Raw genomic sequence first — 21,456 nt, forward strand, 5'->3', positions numbered from 1 at the left:
TTAATGTACGTTAGTGAAGCCAAAGAATTAGCCTGCGAGTGGGATCCCCTTAGTCACTCCAAGGGAACAGTGCCAAGAACGTAAAGCAAAGGGACCGCGCCGTAACGTCATACGAATACATATTGCAACAATATCTCCATGTATTAAGATATAGGAACAAAATTGCAAAAAATAAAATGCGCAAAACGGGATTCGCCTCAATGTAATGCAGGAAAAAATTCATTAAAGTTTTTTTATGATCAAAACGGAAAGCAATTTTTTCCAGGTTCATAAGAAAGAACATGGGTTTGGAATAAATTTTTTTTTTTTTCTACAGTTGGAAATACAACTCTAAAATGCAGAAAAAAATGTTATTTCTACATTTTGTTGAAAAAATCCACGTGCTATCATATTAGATGTGCACGCCAACTTGTTCTCGCAAGCGCACAACCTGTTGTTACTGCATCGGGATCCAGACGAATGTAAGGGGGTCGCTAAACTGCTGAGCGGCCAATCTGCAAGGCGGCCAAGTGGGGTATCTCCGAATTGCAACTGGCAATGCTGCACGGGCACATCTTTGTTCAAGCAAAAATCTTCTCATATGGTCTTCTTAACCGGTAGCTTAACACTCGTTCGTTAAAAACAAGCGCACGCCCAACTTGCCCCACTCGGATGGGTTCTTCGATCCTGTTCGCAGTCCAACCTGTGAATACATCATGCAGAAAAAAATGGAAAAAATGTGAGAAAAAATATATTTTTTACTGTCCTGCGCAAATGCAACAAACGTGACGCACGCATTTCGCGGAACGCGAGAATGGTTTGCTGTTGCTCAGGAGGGGTGAGAAAGGTTTCCCCGAAGAGTGTAGTCTGCCTGAAGTTGTGTGCTCCACCCATTTTGCCTATTCACCGAGTACAGCGCGTCAAAGTGCGAGACGTGCATGCGGATACAACATTACGGGGGTTCTGTTGCACGTAGGTGAGGCGGCCCCAAAGGTTCCACTCCGGTGTAGGGAGATCGAATCGAAATGATCAGTCGGCAAAACTCACCTTCATCAGGTAATTCTCCCTAATATCCACGACGTTCTTCTCTTGACACATATAAAGGGGGCAGTAATAAATGTCATTGTCCTCTTTGCTTTTTTTTTTTAATACAACTTTGAGATACACAGTCGGAATGATAAAGTACAAATTGTTATTGTCCGTTTCCATTAACGTCTGGCTGATGAAATCCCATTTAGCGCCCTGCAGAATTAGCTTCTTTATGTAAATTCCCTCCTCAATACTTGTACTCTTTAGCTTAATTTCATCAGACTTGTTTATCGAAGTAAATTCGAACGTGATTAAATCATGGCTGATGTCATTCTTCTTGGAATATTCATATAAAATATATTTTAGGATACTTCTGGGGTTACAAAATCCCCCGAGCCAGTGAACTGCCAGTGTCCCATTAATGCTCCACTCGTTTAGCTGGTTTACTCTTTCATTTAAATCTTCAAAAAAGGGAAGTAGACTTTTTTTCGATATGTAAAATGTCTTCCAGGAGTTTGGCACTAAGCCGTCGCTAAGGTATCTGATGGTTTTGTAAATTTGTTTGTTTATCACAGTTTCTCCTTTCAGCGCTGCAGGGAGTGGGGTGTAACAGGCGGGGAGTATTTTAACGTGAGTTAGCAGTGCGTAGTACACAGGGTTAAGTGCACCGGTTTATGTACTCCCCTCATGACGTACCACACTGGACCTTCCCTATCGATTTTCGAACCCTACGCAGAACCAAGTTGTGCTTGTAAATTTCCTGACACATTAGGTTAGTGTAAACGTACTGCTCCTGCATGCACTGCTTCTTCATCAACTCGTCCACATAGATCTCGTGCGGCATGCCCTGCAGAAGCATCTTCGTAAAGGAATACACCTCCTTCTCATTAACATGGTTCGACCTCGCATTATGGAAATGGTACTGATTCCGGTGCAATGAATTCACGTGAAAAAAAAGAGAAACAATTCCCTCAGAAGCTATCGTATTGAAAGGAATTTCAGCACATGTCTTCTGTCCAAATATCTCTACGCTATCATTATGTGGAATTTCTTTCAAGTAATTATTCAGCACTTTTTCATTCGTCACATCGTTGGGTAGGTAATAATTTGGACAGCTGGAAAATATATATTTCCCCTTAAATATATTGTTGTTGAAAAATTCATTTGCATATATATTTAGGAGCTCCTTATCAAAGGAGTCATTAATTTTGGACCCATAGATAATGTCACAAATGTAGTAGTGGAAATAAGGCCAGTAAATTTCTTTAATATTTTTGTTGAAAAATATTTGCGAGATGTACTTACTTAGCATGATATCCTTGTTGTTGAAAAAATAATTCTCGCTGTTCCATCCTAAATTGTAAAACTTCTTCCTATTGTTAAGGATGGAATGAAACCAGAACAAACTCAGTAACAACTTCTTATACTTGTTTAATTGGATATTTTTATTTTCTTCCAATTCCCATTGCTCTTTGAACAAAATGGATATGCTCTTCTTTATGTTGGGCGGCTCTTCCAGAATGACGATAATACTTTTCTGCAGTAATTCCGTTGGGAATTTCTCGCTCGGCAAGGAGGATAAAAATAGGCGGAAATTTGGATGCACTCGTATCTTTCCGGGGTAGCTTTGCTCCAACAGTGGGGTGTCTTCCATCAGGGTGTTCCCACTTAGGCCACTTCCGTACTCCTCGTCTATCAGCGCACTGTACGACAACGAAGCGACTTCTTTCGAATTGGACAGCTGGTCCATTTGCACATTCTCCAGGTGGTCCTCCCCGTCTGTATCATCCCTTCCTGTTTCCTCCAATGTGGGACTTCCCTCCCGCTGTTCAGTAGCTGTATTGGTAACCCCAACGGTGTTCGCATCAGAGCCAATTTCATCGGAGCTGCTGCTGAGGGTGAGACCCCCCGTAGAACTGCTGCTTAGCACATTTTCGATAATTTTGGCTAGCTTATGCAAATTCTGAAGCGAGTTGTGCAAATTAGAAATGAAGAGGATGTGTCCCTTCTCCATGGCATCCCTCAAGTAGTGATACACAAAGTGAATATTCTCATTTGTTAATGTTAAATTTTTCAACTTTTGATTATTTTCAAGAGCGTAATTATACACATACTGGAAGGGGTCAAAATTATTCTTGTAAATAATAGTCAAAGGGTCAATACTATTGGAGGGTCTCAAAATGAATTCAAAGTTCATATGGTCTACCTCAATATCGTTGTACGATATATTTGCGTACACTAAATTTTCTATGGCTTTATTTAACCTGTCTGGTCTTAAAATTTTTATGATAATTAATTTTTGGAAAGAATTCAAATTAAATTCCCATTCGTCAGGAAGTACGTAATTTTCTACTTCCAGAAAATTGAACCACCTTCTCCATTCTCTAATAGACTTAACAAAGGAGTTGATAAATCCTTCGAAGTTTTTCAGCCTCTCGATGTGTAGTAAATATTTCCATTTTTCTTCACTTATCCAATCATTTCCTGGATTAATCACATCTGCAAAATTATCCTCATTTGCTCCTCCGCAATTACTGTTCGTATCATCATGATCTGAGTATTCATTAAAATGATCCTCTTCTGGATAATCATTTGGCATTTTACTACTTGAATTGTACTTTTTCTTTTTTCTTTGCTTTTTCCTTTTATTATTCATCGTTTTGGTGTTTCCCTTTAGTTTGTCTTTTTCGCCATCATTGTTGTTCTTTTTATTCTCATCCAGATTCGTCTTCCCCTCCTCCGTTCCATCTTTTTTGGGTCCACTTTTCTTGGCGTGCTCTCCCGTTTCGCTGTATTCACCGTCGTCTGGGTTTTCCCCTTCGCGGTTCGAATCGTCGCAGTTTTGGTCATCCTCTGGTACTTCCGCTTCGTCATCGTCGTCTTCAACAGCATCGTCTTCTTCCTCCTCATCGTCCATTTCCTCCACATCGTTATCGTTTTCTTCTTCTTCTTCCGCATCGCTTCCATCTTCCTCGTCACCATTGTCATCTTCCTCCACCTGCTGCTCCGCACAATGGTTCGAATTGGACGCGTCTTCCCCTGCAGCGGACTTACGCACCACACGGTGGGCTGCCTTTTTGCCCCTGCGCTTAGTCCTTTTTTTACCCCCGTGTGTACCTGCGTGGTCATCCCCCTTCCCCCTTTGGCTATCCTCCCTGGTGAGTCTCTTCAGATATTTTGTGTGCACTTGTTCAGCAGTCGATTCATTGCCAAAGGTGAAGAAGTCGTAATCTTCTTGAGAAATTTTATTTTCGAAAATCATAATTTTGCACAAGGAGTAGAAGACAAAAAAGAGGTGGTGCTTACTAGCAAGGGACACTTTAGTATACTTCAAAAATTCAAAGAAGTAATGGTTGAACAGAATTTCTTGCCTCTCCGTTGTAGAGCTAGAGGAAATTTTTTTATTTTTTTTGAAAATTTTCATACAGTAGGTAAAAAATGAAATAAAATGGTCCAGAGAAAATTGATAATAATTATTAACATACTTCAAATCATTCAGTATGGTAAATAAAATGGCTACTTTTTTGGCTAGAGGTTTAAACATATTTTTATTCATATTCATTCTGCTAATGGTATCATTTACTTCCTCTAGGTGTCCATTTTTTTCATCAATTTCTGACTTGGACTGTAGAAGAATATTAATCAGTTGATCATCTTCTGTGATTTTTTTTTCACTTTTTGTTATATGTTCTAGTATGTTGTTTTCCAATTTGATGATTTCTTTTTTTACTCGGATTAGACGCATGAGACACTCTTTGTTTTCCTCTTCTAAATTTTTCTCCTCATTCATAATGATCACATTTAGGAGAATATTATCTAGGGACTCTTTGTTCAGACTGAATACGATGACCGTGGTGAGTGTGTAAAAGGTGGACTCCAGGCTGAAGCAGTTTTTGTTAGACACTAGGAATAGCTTAAAATTTCTATGAATCTTTATTCCATCAAGAAGCTGCAACTTCATTCGGTAGAGCTTCTCCTCGTAGGCCATTCTGCCGATTCCGCCTGAACCGCTGGCTAAGTTAACACCATTAATTGGGCCAACTTGTCCAAGTGTGCTTACTGCGCCTCCCCCGCTGTTGTTCGCACCGCCTTTTTGACCTGCCTCAAAATCGTCCTGAAGCTGCTTCTTCCTCTTAGCGTACTCCCTAATGAGCGAATCGTTTGCAGATTGGCATTGACGCTCATCCAAGAGGGAACTGTTCTCCCTATCCAGGATAAACTTATTGTATTTCTTAATGGTTAAAAGGAGTATGTCCTCCAAGTCCTCATTGATGTAGTTGATCAGTAACGACGTTCCAGTATGCATACAATGAATTATTTTAAAAAATATGTCCGAAGAATGAAAATCAGAAAAGACAATAGATTTTCCATTATTGAGGTAACTTCTCCTAATCCAGTTGGCAGCCTGGTAGTGAGGATCCACTATCAGAGTGGCAACAAAATTGTTGTTAATTAAAATGGAGTTCTCCTTCATGTATATATCGTTAGATAAAAAGTTGGTTCTAAATTCTAGCGACTGAATAGGATCAATAAAATAATCGACCACGTTAAAATTGGTGTTGACAAAAATGTGGTTTCGAATCAGCAAATTGTAGCACGCATCATATATTAGAAATTTCCGATCTTCATAATTTAGCAAACCAGTGTAAACCAGAAAAAAGGAAGACAGAATTGACTCTCCATATATGCTCTTCCTAACCCGTTCATTATCTTTAACGTATTTTTCCCATCTGTTTTTTTCATCCATTAAGTTGAGGAAGAATTTTTCTACATTTTCTATCCTTTGGCACGATTCTTCATATGATCTACTCAGTTCGTCACTCGTTTTGGTGCTTTCATTATGTTGTTCCTGCAGGTGTTGTAAATTTTTTTCAATTTGGCTCAGCTGTTCCATGGTTAACTCGAGTTCCTTTCTGTTTTTGCTTAGTAACTCTTCAGCCAGCTTCAGGCGTAGCCTCTTGGGTGCAACTTCCCTGTACACTTGTGCATACATTTTTAAGGCGTGAACCCACATGCACAGCGCACCAGTAGCAGAGGAAACCTTCTTAACAGCCTTCGGAGAGTAGATCGGATTTTTGGTAAACTTTTCAATCTTCTTAAGCGTCTTATCAGGTATGGAATCTTTATCGAAGGATTTTAATTTGTTTAAAAAGTTTGCATCTCCCAGTTCAATTTTTGCTTGTTCCCAACTTGGGGTTTTATTCAAAATAATCATAACGATAGATAAAGTTTGCATAACGACGTCGGGTGGTTTTGTATATGCCTTTACTTCTGATATGCTCTTCTTGTCTAACTGTTCTAGCGACTGTGTGGCAACTTCAAGTTCCGGAATTGCATTTTGTAAATCTTTCCTCGCATCTTCTGCTAGTTTTTGCGTCTCTATTTCGACACTCGATATTCGAATGCTATCTTCTTGTATTTTCTTCTTCTTCTCATTAGATTCTTGTTTCTTTTCTTCTATTTCTTTCAGAAGTTGGGTACATTCGGTTTGCTTTTTGGATATGTTTTCCTTTTGCAGACTTAGCTGAATTTGCATTTCTTGAATTTCGTTCCTCGCCTCAGCCAACTTGTTCAGCGCTATGTTAATTTTCTTCTCCTGGTTATTCGTTTCTTCAAATTTCTTTTTATACAATTTTTCAAAAAATTGTAAAAAGTTGAAAAAGTGTTTAAAATTGATATACTTTTGGATGTTCAGTTTGTCTTGTACAATTTTGGAGTTTCTAATATATTTTATATTATTTTCTGCCTCCTCCTCATTTTTATTTTCCCCATCTGCATCGTTTTCTTCCGCACCGTCGGTAATTGTCTTCTTACTCTGCATGATGATTTTCGTTTGGTTGGAGTTCATATGGCAACTTTCCTTGGTGTTCATTTTGAGGCTATTCTTAATCTCCATGGATTGTTTGTTTTCCTCTAGTAGAGCATTTTTCGACTTGGTTAGCGTGGAGTTCTTTTCGTATCTTCTATTCTGTTCATCCATTTTGGGGGCACCAAAATTTTTCTCACCTGCGTTCTTACACTGTTGATAATCGGTAAAGTTTGTGTGATTACCAAACTCGTTAAGGAAGAAAATGTTTTCTTTTTTCTCCTTGTCTAGTTTTTCCTCCAAATGGTGTAGGACACATTCGAACATTTTCAATGCTGTGTTGTGCAGCTTGCTAAACACATCCACATTTAGGTTATACCTTTTCAGCGTCTCTTGTGCAATTATATTGTATGACACATTTTTCCATGATGAGAAGTAGTTGACTGTGGACTGCTTCAGGATAACATTATATTCGTTGGATATTTTTCTGAACATTCTACTCTTCAGCGTGGTAAATAAAACGTAGTGATAATTTGTCTTAATCAGTTCTTCCACCATTTCGCTTAGCGTGTCGAAGTTTTTAAAACCGATCTCATTCTGCAGGAAGATGTTTTTCAAGTACGCTATTTCTTCACTGTTAAATATGTTAATTATGTTGACGTTGTTGTAGAGCTCGTGGAGGAATTCCAAAATGTCGTCACTCATGTTATCGTCCAGATAGTAGAGAACGCACCTTTTTTCCTTCTTATAGCAGTTGAAAATGGCTTCTTTAAATTTCTTTATGAAATAATTACATTTTATTTTTTCTATTATGGACACGCCTTTGCTTCCGTTCATCGGGTTGGCGTGAAATTTGTTCCCTTCCTCTTTGTCCACAACGGGTGTATTCCTTTCCACGGGGGTTACAACATAATTTGTCTGATTTTGCCTATTGTTTTGTCTCTCTTCTGGGATGTACTCCCCGTGTGGATTGTCTCCCTTGGTAGTTTCCCCTTCAAGTTGTGCTTCCCCTCCGCCCGATGCCTCATTAATTCCGTTTTCTCGGTTCACCTCGCTTACGTGGCTTCTTTTCCCCTCCTCATTGTTCATAGTGCCAACTGCAGGGGGCTCCTTCCCATTGTACCCACCTTCATCACCCCAGTTCCCAACATTTCCATTCCCATAGTGAAAATTCTTAATTACATGAACTTTTATTTGATATATAAAACACGCAATGAGGCAGCACGTGAATTTACCCGGGCCGCTGTCTCCAATCGATATGAAGTGCTCATTTTCGAAAAGAAGGATTCTGGAAAATTTGCATATATTTATCATGGCCTCTTTAAAGAGTATAAAATTGATGGGAGTGCAAATATTATTAAAATCGTTGTCGTTTTTGCTTACAAGTGCGGCTATTTCTTGGGACATCTTTTGCGACTTGTCCAGAGAGGCGTTCATGGGGTGTTCACTTGGTTCGCCTTTCGCTAAGTCATTTGGTTGTGCGTCCAGAAAGCCATTTGTCTCTCCATCTGTGAAACCATTTCTATCCGCATTTTCATAGTTACTTCCCCCAGCATAGTCGTCCACATGTTGGAATATCTCATAGAGGCTGTTTTCCCTGGAGGGGGGTGGCCTCTGCGCGCTACGAGAAGGAGTGTCCTTCTTCCCGGCATCACCCACGTCTACTTCATTATTTTTGAAGTACTCATTCTTCTTCTTATCATAAGAGCACAAAACAAAAGTGTTGTAAGAGGATACAACTCCCCTGAAAAATTCGATGAGCACACTCTCATTGGACACAGGCTGGTAGAAGAAGTAGGGGTTCTCATTTTTCGTATCGTGAAAATTGTAGGAGCAGAAATAGGAGGTCTTCTTTTTCGGGAAGAGGTAATCATAAACCACGTAGAATTTTTTATGTAGTATATTTTTTAAAATGCTTTTAAACTTTTTCCTTTCATTTTTTAAAATTAGCTGATCCCCAACAGAGCGAAAGCATTCATTAACCCAAAGTCTGAGTACACTCTCTTTCTCTTCATATATGGGAGCCTCCGAAAGGTACAATCCCTTCATTATTTTAAATATATGCTTCAAGTGGAAAAAGTAGTGGTAGCAATTTAAGTTGGCTTTGAAATACTTGGCAGCGTCGAAGAAGAGTTTTATAGTTGACGAGGAGAGGGGTTCCGCCAAATTTTTTATCACTTCATGGAAATTAGAAAATTTATGTCTTAAGAAAACGTGGAAAGTATTTTTCATGCACGCTTCATCCATCTCGTTCAGGTGCACCACGTGTAGTCGGTTGATCAATTTCCTGTTAAAGGTGGAGGCACATTTTCTGTTATTTCCATATATCAGGAAGAAGAACAAATTTTCCACATTTTTAACAGATCCGTTGTCCTTATTGTAGTACATGTTGTAGTCAATGAATTGGTTCAAAAACTCAAACACACTTGTGTTATTCGTAGACATTCCCTTTTGCACCTGTGGATTGTCTCCATTCAGATTGTTATTCTTCGAAATGCACTTCCTGTTGATGTTGAAGTCGAAGAGGGCATTCCTTGTGCTGCCCTGATAGTTGACGTTACCATCGGAGAAGTAGTCCAACCCAGAGGAGTCATACTTTTGCAGATTGTTCAGGTCATCGAGGATGAAGTAGAGACACTTCTTGTTGCCCACCGGTTTATATATATTTCTACACTTCTTTTCGACATTCATTTCGATTTTTTTTTCCAGCTTGCTTGAATTGCAGAGTTTCGAAATGAAGGTGTAATAACTGGAAATGTCCTCCTTCATATATGGCAAAATATTATATTTCATGAAGAACGTTTTTCCGCTAAATTTGTTTCCAATCAGGAGGACATTCTTTTTGTTGTACATTAAAATGTTGATGATATTTTTTTTTCTCAAAGATTCTACATTTTCTATAAATATATTATCATTGAACTTTTGGTGGAAATATTTTTCTTTCGTTTTTTGTGTTCCATTTTGGGTAAGATTATCCTTCTGGTTGTAAATATCTTTCAGGGAAGACTTATTATAGCTCTCGATAAAATTGTCATTGAGCACATTGTAGTCCTCCTCGTGCTGCCCGTTCCCGAAGTTATTTTTTTCTCTTTTATTATTTCTATAGGATAACAAATTGTCGGAAAAATTGTTATTTGAAAAGCTATTATCTGAGAAATAATTGTTAGACATGTTATTTTTGCTGTACGTGTTGAAGAGGTCCGAATCGAGGTAGTTATTATTAGAATAAATGTTATCCTTAGAATAGTCGCTAAACATGTGGTAATTGTCCAGCATGCTGGCATCGTTCATGTTGTTCACATTTGTGTGTATAAAATTGGTGTGATAAGTCTGATAAGCGTTTAGCGTATTCTTATTATGGTTGTCACTGAAGAGGTTGTTATAGTTAATGGTGTACTTGTTGAAATTTTTGCTAACGTGCAAATTGCTGCTGAGAAAGAATTTATTAAAATCTGTCTCGGGGTTTATTGTTTCACTGAGCTGATTCATGCTCATATATTTCATGGAGCTATCATTTTTGCAAAAGTTGTAATTATCGTAGGAGAAGAACTTCTCCTTCACGTTCGGTAGGAAATTATGATTCGTGGTGATCAACTCATCCCACAGCACCCAGTTAAAGTTGTTCTTACTAATTATGTAGTCAAAAATGGTGTGCAAATGGGGGAAGCTGTTGTCTATGCTTTTGATTAGGAGGTCCAAAGACATTTTACTCTTTGGGCATAAAATATTGGAGAAGGTGTAAATAATAGATTGCAGAAATAATTTTTCTAGGCATAAAGAGGGGTTCAAATTCTTTGGGAAATTTTTATCGTACAAATTGCACAGCATGTCGTACAGCTGACAAATAGATATGATAACATTCGCGTCACTCACGTCGATAATTAGGTTATATTTATTCCTCTTAGCATTCATAATTTTTTTTATATATTTGTTGAAAAATCCCTGTACCAGGTTTTTTTCCTCCACGTTGGGAAAATTGCTCTGCAAGTAACTTTCAATCAACCACTCGTAGTTAAATTCTTCCTCATTCATGTAGACAATTTTGGACCGACTTATAAAAGAGGGAGCACAATTTTTTAAATTTTCAATTTCAAAAAATATGAACACATTATCTGCAAATTTTATTCTATTTCCGTTTATTAATGTTAGCACTTTGTTTTCATCCAATAGGGAGTGCAACGGTTCAGTCGTTAGGATGTCCAAAGGTCCATCCAGAATTAACCACTTTTCATTCAAATTGTTATTATTCTCGAATAGCCTTTTCATTATTAGGGAAAGAATGCCATCTTCGTACACCTCCTTTTCAGAGTTGTAGTATCCATACAATTTCTTCACATCCGTCGACATAGGGTTAAAGACAGTTATATCTATCGAATAATCATTCGTGTGAATATTTTTTTTATACTTGTTAGCAAAATCGAGTAGTGCCCCTGTCGAATTTTTACTCTGCATAGAATATGCGCTGCTAATTTTGCTCAATCTTTTAACACTTCCGCTGAGGCTACTGTGGCCGGTACTCTGGCTGGTACCATTGTTGCTGTTATTTTTGCCCATCATGTTTGCGTTCCCCTGATTTTTGTACTTATTAGAGAAGAGGTTGACCGGGTAAAGCAAATTGTAACTTTCATACGTCCCTTTACTATTCAACGAACCATTCGAAGGGACGTTATTTATTTGGTTCATATAGGCAAAATCATCTATAGCGCGATTTATCTCACCATTGTTGGTGGTGCCATAAGCATTGTCGTAGGGGCCGGCTTCCTTGACCTTCCCCTCATGGTGTAGGAACTTCCCGTCTTTGTTATCATCCTCCATCCAGTTTAGGTTGCCCCCTCTTACAACATTCGCATTTCTGGCAATCTCGCAGTAATGTTTGAAAATATTTATTATGCTCGTTTTGCCTGTGCAAGACTTCCCCACTAGGACAATTCCTTTATTCGTTTTTTTAATTTTGTGCAATTTTAAAATACTATTTATGTAGTAGTCGTTTATGGTATACCCCATGTTGCTCATAATGTCTGTTATAATTTTCACAGACAGGTCATTATTTTTGTTCCTTTCTGTTTTTTTTTTAACCTGTGGGAATAATTCCTTGAGAAAATTGTAAAAGATGTCCAGATCGTCCTTCAACAACTTGGATTCGTTTACCTCCACCATGGCGTCGTAGATAATCTCCTCCTCACTCTTAATCTTATTATTTGAGATAAAATCTTCGGACACTAAATTTAAAAATTTCTTTATTTCTCGCAAGTCAATTATGTACTGTTCCTGTTTGGACAGAAACTCATACAGTAGGCTGTAGCAAATGTTAATCTTTTTGGACAACTTTTTCGCGTTTTTAAATCCAATGGAGATTAGGGAAAATTGGCAAATCAGGTGAAAGTTCGGGGGCTTAAAGGAGAATTCCTGAATCACGCTGTTGTAATTTTCTAGCGAATACAAGCAGTTGTCATTATTTTTGCACAACGTGAGGTAGATGGAGCAGTTTTTCTTTACCTTAATATTTTGCCCTTCGAAGAAGGCGTGTCCGCTGGTTGGTGGGGAATGGCAATCCGGGAGGAGGCTTCCGTTGGTGTTCCCCCCTTTGTGTGCATCGGAAAAATCCCTGGACTTGCCACACTCACTTGATTTATCACCACCCGCTTTGATCACTGGTGCTGTAAAATTCGCCTCCTTCGAATTTACCCTCACGCCGAATTGAGAAACGTCTTTCTTCCCCTCGTGGGTGGATGAATCTTCCTGTGTTTCACTACAATGCGTATTCAATAAGTGATTACCGAGCTTGTCTACACCAATAGTAGGCCTCCATTTCGCCATTTGGTGGTAAGAAGATATGTCCTCATAATTCATATATTCCTGCTGATCGTCCACGCAGTTACTGTCAAAGTGGAACTTCTGCATGATGTGCTTGATGCACCTAAATTGTTCTACCACGATAACGATTACACTTTCGTCTATTCTGTTAAATTCGTCAAAACAGCACCAAAATCCTGACTGCAAAATGCCTGATAAAATATTCCCTATATATTTGGACGTATTATTATTATTGCAATTTATGGAAATGATATTCGTCCCAAAAATTCTGCTAAAATCTTTGATCGTCTCACTCTTTCCAACACCCGTTTCGCCTTTTATTGCATTCACAAAAAAATTGTCTAAGGAGAACAAGCAGGAATAGAAGCACTTCTCCGTTAAAGGGGTGATGACTAGCCTGTTTGTATTTCCTTGGTACTCATAGGCGTATTTTCTCTTGTTGTTAAAATAGTGTAAATATAAGGTCATGGATTTATTTATCATCAGATTTATCGTTCTAAGGTACTTAAGTTGCTTGTTATTTTTGTTCGCTAGATCAGTTGCGTTTAGATTATCCGTCTTGAGGGTATCCTTCGCAGTTAGGTTGTCGGGGGTTTCACCCAGGTGATCCTTTGCGGGTTTATTTCTCTTCGAAAGGATACCTTTTTGTAATATTTTAGCAACTTCCCCTGGAGATTCCTTCTGCTCCACTTCCGCGTCGGCTTCGTCTATCTCGTCCATTTGGTCTGCCTCCTCCCCTTCGTCCGCTTCGTCTTCATCATCTGCTATGTTCTCATCCTTCTCCTTTCCCTCCTCCATCACTTCCCCATTTGCGCTTGATTTTACTTCCTCTTTTACTTCATCTTCGTATTCGTCTTTTTCCTCGTCTGCGTCATTTTCTCCTTTGTCCTGCTGCTCCTCCTCCTTCTCGAGGAGGTCTGCTTCCCCAACGTCTTTAGCGCCTCCCTCTGCAGTACCATTCCCATTTACACTTGAGCGCTTGCCAACTTTTCTGTCACCTTTACTTTCAATGAACTTTTCCCGTTTTGCATATTTTCCCGCCGCAGTGGATCCACTTTTCCTATTGACATGTTTGCTCACTGGGAGGTGCATTTTGCTCTTGTTCCTCTCATTTGTACTGATTGTTGAGCCTGCCTCTTCACTGATATGTGTTGCACCTTTAACGTTGGGCAAATCCTCCCCTAGGTCGTGTCTACTGCTGCCCTTTTTGTATGCATTTTTGACAGCATCCTCTGCAGGCAAATAGTCTGCCTTTTCCGCTACATCGTTGGATAAAAAGCTCTTCTGAAAATGGGAACTCTCATCATATTCATCCTCAGACAAAATATATTTCAGCTGGCACATCCACAAAAAGTTGTCATTACATTCTATTTTATTTTTGATCAATTTTTCTGCGACATCCTTGTAATAACTTTCCAGAATAATCAAGGCGCTGATTTTGATGTAATTTTTTTTATCCTTGATTGTTTTTATCAAGTCTGTGAGGAAGAGGAGCTCCTTATGGTTTTGCTTCTTCATTTGATTTACGAAAATGTGTGACCCTTTGTTAATCTGGATTTGAAAGTGTTCATAATCGTTCGTAAAATTGATACACTTGCTGGCTAGAACTAGCTGCTGAGGGTTGTTCAAAATCCAGTTCTTTAAATTTTTTTCCTTCAATTCTAGCTGTACATTTACCAAATCGATTTTCAACGTTTCGAAGATATTTTCCTCCAACTTGTTTAGAATAATTGTAGAGGATTCATAATTGAGTTTCATCTTGTTGTGCAATTTTATCTTTTCTTTGTATTGAGAAAAGATATAAATGTCAAAATAGGAGTTATTATCTGCGTTGTCTACATTGGGGATGGCTTCCTCATATGTGTTTGCAAGGTCGTCCCTTTGACATTTATCCTTATTAAAATTGGAGTTACTTTTATGATTCCCCCTTTTGTAGTTAAAGCTGACGCTGCTTTTGTTGTAATCATTCACGGCAACACTACACTTTGAGTTATTTTTTTGAAAATGCGTTTTTTTTTCGGAGGACACAAATTCGATAGAATAAATGGAGGAAAATATTTTCTGTATTTTTTTTTTCAACAGCATTGGATTTTTGTATATTCCGAGTATTTCTAAAATTTCCTTATTGGATAGGAAGTAAAATCTCGGGAAGGAGCTTTTCTTCTTTTCCAAATAACTCTCCAAAGATTTCTCTATGAAATTAAGCTGTTTCTGTATTTGCAAAAATGTGCGCACATTGTTACAGTTGTTAATCTTTTCCAGGACGTACCCATTTTGGAAGCTCCTGACCATTTTGACAAATCTCTGGTTGCACAAGTTGTACTGCTCGTAAATCTTCATCAGGTGTGGCTTCATTTCATCGGAGGAGGACAAAATAGATTTTAAGTATTCATTTTTTTTCTGAATGAAGAAGACAATCTCTAGGTTGTCATAGAGGTTGCCTAATATTCCTTCCCACTTTTCCGTTTTTTTTAAAAAATTTATATCAAAGTTGTAAATTTTGATATTATTAAGAAGGAAAAGATCTTCATTGATGTTATTAAAAATCTTTTCTGTATCTTCTATCAGGAGGGAAGATTTACAGTTCTGTATGGACAATTTCATATTTTCGTATTTGCTAATAATTTTTTTTAAGTTATTTTCTATGAACATTTCTTTTTCTGCGTTGTTGTACAGGATGGTGATAAATTTTATTTCTTTATATAACTTCTGTTCTATGATGTCGTGTAGGGTGATGTTGCTGAGGTTCCACTGGACATTTGTCTTCAGTTCTATCTCTTTAAAGTGTCTATACTTCATGCACTCGTTTGTTAGTATTTCTACAAGGATTAGTGAGAATTTCAGCTTTCCAACGTTGTTCTTTAACTCTTTGTATATCTCCCAGGTGTTCCTTCTTTTCATGTTTATTAAGAACTGCTCGAAGACATCCAGAAAGTTCGTTTTTAGCTGATTCAGGAAGAATTTTATGTTTAAATTTTTCGCTTCCTGAGTAACTATGTCGTTACCCTTTCCATATTCTTCCTTCTCTGCATTTGCCTCATCCTTTTTGTGTCCACCGGGGTGGAAGCCGCCTGAGTAGCTGCTCTCAAATTGGTCTGGTTCCCTGTCCAACTGTCCATCTCGAGAAATGTCCAAATCGCTTTCAGATTCCTCCTCTTCCTGTATAAACCCGAGCGTGTCGATCAAGTGTTCCTTTTTATATTCCCTCACGAGCACAAGCAGATCGTTCACTATATCGTGCAGGAAGAATATACTAACATTCTTAACAAAGTCGAAAACGGTTTGCCAAAATTTGATCATCTTCCATATGCTCTTCAGGTGATTCAGATCTATCTCCATGTCATTTATTTGTTCGTCACACACGTCGTCTATGTTGAATAAGCTTATTTTGTTTTTGAGACCTTTCTGCATCTGCTTGATGCTCTTCAATTCGTCCTCATAAAAACTGATCATTTCCAGAACATCATTCGGGTTGTTGTCAATACTTATTGGCATTTCTTTATAAAAAACTAACTTCTTTTTTTGCCATAGCTTGTTAAATTCGTTATACGCATTCTTAATTTCATTTTTCATTTTTTCTTTAGTGTCCAGATACATGGTTCTACTCTCCTTCAGTAGCGCTTCAAATTTGTTGGACAGGATGGAAGAGGTCTTCAACTTCATTATCTCATCTTCGTTTAATTCACCTTTTAATTCTATCAGTTTTAGGTAGTCTTCTTCTAAAATTTCTAACTCCTTTTTATGTGTTGCGTAGTTCCTACTGCAGTGTTCAAGTAGGGAGTTGTGCTCTTTCAGGTCGTTTATGTCCACTGCAGTTTTGAGCAGATTGTTGCTGTTTTGTTTGAAGAAGGCATACAGCTCTTCTAGCTTCTTTTTGCACTTTGCGCTTATGTAATCCAGGAATAGGTCTTTATACTTTTTGAAATCTGCTAGGAGTTCTTTCTTCAGCGTGCTCAGGTTTATTTCGATGAACAGGATTATTTCCTGAAGGGGGAAGAACGAGAAGGGGCGTCACACGGTTGAATAGAAAAGGCTACCCAACGGAGGGGGGGATACCGCTCCCGATGAAGCAGCGTTGGAGTACGCCCCCACTGAATTGAAACTACAAAATTTTGGGGTGCTGCTGTGCAGTGCATCACATCGAGGGGTCTACCCCTTGTGTTACTCCCTCTTTTGCATATCCTTTTGTTGACCCGTTCCTAGGCGCAACGTGTTCTCCCCCTCACTGGTTTCATGTATTTTGCCTCCCCACCTTGTCGATGTCCTGCTTTATATTTTCCTCCAAGTTCCTGAACACGTTTATCTGGCTATAGACGTACGTCATGGTATCCTCAGCCGAGTGTAGGTTGTGCAGCAGGTCGTCTTCGTTCAAACTGAGGAGCTTCAAATTGTAGTGCTTGAGCCACTTTATTTTTTCTTTCAGTTTTTCCATAAAGTTCACGTAGATGTTGTTAATTTGGCTTAGCAATTTGCTGCACTGGTTATTATTATCGTTTTTCTTAAGTTGACTTTCCTTGGCATCATTTTGTACATCCTTATCATTCGCATTTGTAGTGCTGAACGCGAAGGCCAATTTTTTCTTTACCTGTTTTTGTCTATTTTTAAAAATGACGACACTAAATTTGGGGAAGCTAAAAAATATGTCGGACGCTTTTTTGTAAATTTCGTCTGTAAGATTTTTGGCAGACTGGTGGGAAAAGTCATAAACGAGTTCCTTCTTACTATTCAATGTTACATAAATTTTAAATAAGGGGTAATTTTCCACTGCGTCGTTGCTAATTTTATCAGTCAGCAATTTGTAGTAGTTGTATAGAGAGACCTTAACCGAAATGAAGTACTTTTCCAGGTAGTTCCTTTCAATATTCGCAATGTAGCTTTTAAAGGCATTTAAGCTTTTGTTAGAATATTTTTCAATATAAAGAAGAATTTCTTTCAAAATTTTAACAATGCTAGTGTGTTTATCTCGTAAAATGCTTCTTATCCCTTCTAGGTTGATGTTCTGATCTTCTTCAAATTCTTCCAGTGTGTAGGTTCTCTTATCATCAATAGCAATGATGGATATTTTTTCTATCTCGTTGAGTATATCTTTTATTTTTTCATCGTTCCGCTTGAACGTGGCAATGATCGACTTTATGTGGATGCATTCATTCAGGAAATTGAAAAGCACACTCAACTTTATGTTGTCTTTATTCCAGTTGTACTTAAAGACGGTGTTCTCAATATTGCAATACATGTTCCTGAGGACGTATTCGAATATTTTATACTGATCACTGTTCAGCATCATGCAAATGTTGTTATAATTTCGGACGAGTCTGTTTACATATTCCTTGCACGTTTTCAGCCTCTCCTCGTGAAAGGATATTTCGATAATCACGTTAGGAAGGAATATTTTTTCGTCTTTAATCTTTAGCCAAAAGTTCACTTCGGAGAGTACTTTCCTTATGTCCATGTTGTATGTGCTCTCCAGATATTTTTCCTTCACCTTTATCAGAATGGAATTATCCAACAACGTGTTAACCAGCGAGTTATTCTTCTTTGACGCAATTGTTTTTAACTCATTTATCCAAATGTTGTTAATCTGTTTTATGTATGTATTTATTGAATTCTGCAAATCGTAGTACTTTTCGTAGGCAGCTTCTTGTTCCCTAACCTTTGGGAGGTAAAAAAGTTTGTTGAGCTTGTCGAAAGTGCGATGCAGCTTTATGCTTATATTTTTGGCGAGCATGATACAGGAGGAGTGGTATTCATATCTAATGTTGTAGGAGAAATAGTTGAATGGGTTCTCCAGAAAATTGGCAAAATATTTGGAATACGTGTCTACATATTTTACAAATTCGGTCCATAAATCTACCACCTTCTTATTCATGAACGACTTTATATTTTCCGTAATCGCTAGGGTGTAGAATTTGTCAAATAGAAAAATGGTTGTTTCGAAGTTGATGGAATTTTCGAACGATATTTTAATTAAGTTGATGAATATACTTTCTAGCACTTTTATTATTTCCTTTGTCTTTTTAAAATCGCTGCTCCATTCGTTACTCTTTATGCTAAGGATGTTGTACTGTAGGTTTCTTATCCGATTTAGCTCGTTGAAGAAGGTGGATTCGATATCATTGAACCCTTTCTTGATTATGTGATAGTGCTCGTAACTCAGTGTCCTTATGTCCTCCTCCTTCACGCAAAACAGGAACTGCTCACATGCGAAGCAGATTTCTTTCAAGTCCGCGCACTTCTGCTTGAAGGATGTTATCTGCCAGGGGGGGAGTGGACAACAGTGGGCAGAATAAGGTATAAATGTTGTGTGGCGTAATTTTACTGGTCAAAAAGTGGGAAGCTACTCTAAAATGAACCGTATAGCGATGCACACGTTAAGAAAAAAAAAAAGCCGCAACGCAGGTAGGTCTACGCTGACAGGCGCACTTACATTGGATAGATTCATCTGCCTAATGATAGAGTCGAAGGGAGAGTTCCCCTCGTTCGATCGGTTAAAAGACACATCCATTAGGTAGTTCCAGTAAAACACAAAGTTGATGCACTCGTCTAGTGTCTCGGACAATTGTCTAACCTCCCTAGTGTACATCTTAGACAGGTCGATATAATTATGCAGCTTCTTAATGAACTCATTTAATAGCAGCGTTATCAAGCTGTTTATCTGGTCCGAATCTTTGTAATATTTCGAAAAGGTAAAAATTAGTTTCAGCCTATTTACAATCATGGGCAAAATGTTGTAAACATGGTCGATAGAGACATCGTCATTTAAATTGGTAAAGGGTTCCTCCAGTAGTTTTAGCGCCTTCAGCTTCTCTTCCAGCTTTTCGCACTTCTCCTTTATCTGTGTCATCAACCCGTTGTACGTTTTTATATTCGCACAGTTATTCTTCTCCAAGACGCTTAAAATGTAATTTATTGTATCTAAGTTGAGTTCTTCCAAGAGATCCTTTAAAATGCCGTGCTTCTTCTCTACGTCGGAAATATACTCACTCAGCGTCAGGTAGCTTATTTCTTTGTCGTAGATCTGCGTAGAGGGGGTAAGATCAGGTGGCACACATATGCTCATGCAAGGTACACCTTTCTGTTGGATTATAAAAAATGCCTAACGTCGCAAATGTTGGACTAATCTGCTTATGTGTGTGCCATATTTGCCTATTTGTCCAAATTGTTACAGGATGGTGAGCACTAATTGAGCTTAAGAGGAGAACCGATGCGTAGGTTAAAAAGTTATATTATAAAAATACATCTCCCAGACGGGAATTTTTTTTGCCCCTCTTTCATTCCTAACGGTCTTACATTGCTAAACAACTTTTGGATGTCATTAATCCAGTGGTCCACTAAATTTTCGAGCAAGTGAATATAATTCTTGTCAGAAGAGAACAAATGCATCTCCTCGACTGAAAATTTTGGATAATAAATTAATTTGTTTTTTGAAAATAACTGTGTTATATACGTCATAAATTCGATAGTTGTGATGTTGAAGTCGTTTTGTATGTTTATAGGGGAGCTATTTTTCATGTCCAGCATAGGTATAAATACTCTGTCCATTAAATTTAAAATGTTTTCCTTCATTTTGCAGTTCACCTTATTGTATAGTACCACGCTATCTATATTGTCTTGTGTTATTTTTTTGCTATGAATTTTTAGGAACAAAATGTATTCATCAATTGTTTCTTCTATAATTTCGTTGGAAAAGTCGAAGGAGAAATTTAACTTGGTCTCCTCGTCGCACTCCATCAGGTATATAAACAGTATCTTGTTACTCCCATTATGCAACCATTTTTGTACCACCTGGTTGTAACTTTTGTTCCATAAACTCTTGAAGCTGTACTTTGAAAAACTTATTTTGTTCTCCATCCATAGGGTTATAAACTCTTCACTAATTTCTTCCTCCATTTTGTAATATTTTTTTTTTTAAAATAAATCAACATGAACAAGTTGTAAAATTTTTTTTTTTTTTTTTTTTTTTTGAAATGCAGACTGGTCACACTGCATTGCCACACATGGCTCATTTTAGAAGCTAGCCGTGAGATAAGGTGTGTGTATTCATGGGGGATGCATTTAAGTGTGTTTCTATATGGGCTTACACATGTGTGTAAACACGCGCTTGAGCGAGCGCCCCTCTATTAGAACCCTTAAACAGACAAACTTGTAGAAGTGTGCGTGGTAAAAAAGGGGTGAAATCGACGGGGATTCATATCGCGGGGCACAATACTAGCAAGCGTCAATTTTGCCCTCCAGTAGCGCGCGCAAAAGGGGAGAAAAAATTGGCGAACTAACCTCATGTACCTTGTGAAAGACACAAAATGGGATTGAATGCGGAAGCCACTTAAACAGCGTATGAAGAAAAACAAATGTCCGCCATTTTGTCATATAGGCAGAAGTAACTGGAAAACTCCCCCCATGTACTTGTTATCGCTTTCCGGCGGTATTATAAAAAATTTCGTCGAGTACCGCTATGTGCTCCACGGGAAACACACGCGCGGCGTTTTTTTTATTTTTACACATGAACAGGAAAAAAAAAAAAAGAAGTAAATTCGGAGCAGAAAATATATCCCAAAAATTGCCGCAATGCAATGCGGAAAAAAGATAACTGGCGGTTTTCTTGCATAAGCGTAAATTCACTAAAATGAAAAAAGACTCCTTAAGAAATAGATGAGGCGAACGGACCCCTTTGATTCAATTTCACGTAGCCACACCATGTAAATTGGCGAAATTTCAGGTAGACAAATGTTAAAAAGGTAAAAATGAGAAATATTGCTTTGCGAGATAAAGCTGTCAAAATTTTTTAAACAATCGTGACAGTCGTTTGGAATGTTGTGCGTAGTTATGTGTCC

The 21,456-nt window shown here is 38.1% G+C and overlaps 1 protein-coding gene across 1 annotated transcript; it reads right to left on the reverse strand.

Annotated features, from left to right (window-relative positions):
• Positions 1–601: 601 nt before the first annotated feature.
• PCOAH_00044530 (40S ribosomal protein S3) lies at positions 602–20,515 on the reverse strand (the record flags this gene model as incomplete). The annotated part of the gene is made up of 7 exons (XM_020061237.1): positions 602–682; positions 1,027–1,598; positions 1,705–16,612; positions 16,735–16,827; positions 16,881–18,878; positions 19,053–19,643; positions 19,916–20,515. 7 exons carry the CDS (start codon positions 20,513–20,515, stop codon positions 602–604), a joined length of 18,843 nt encoding a protein of 6,280 aa, XP_019916879.1.
• Positions 20,516–21,456: the final 941 nt, after the last annotated feature.

This window comes from Plasmodium coatneyi, chromosome 12, assembly GCF_001680005.1.
Source record: "Plasmodium coatneyi strain Hackeri chromosome 12, complete sequence".
Classification (NCBI taxonomy): Eukaryota; Apicomplexa; class Aconoidasida; order Haemosporida; family Plasmodiidae; genus Plasmodium; species Plasmodium coatneyi.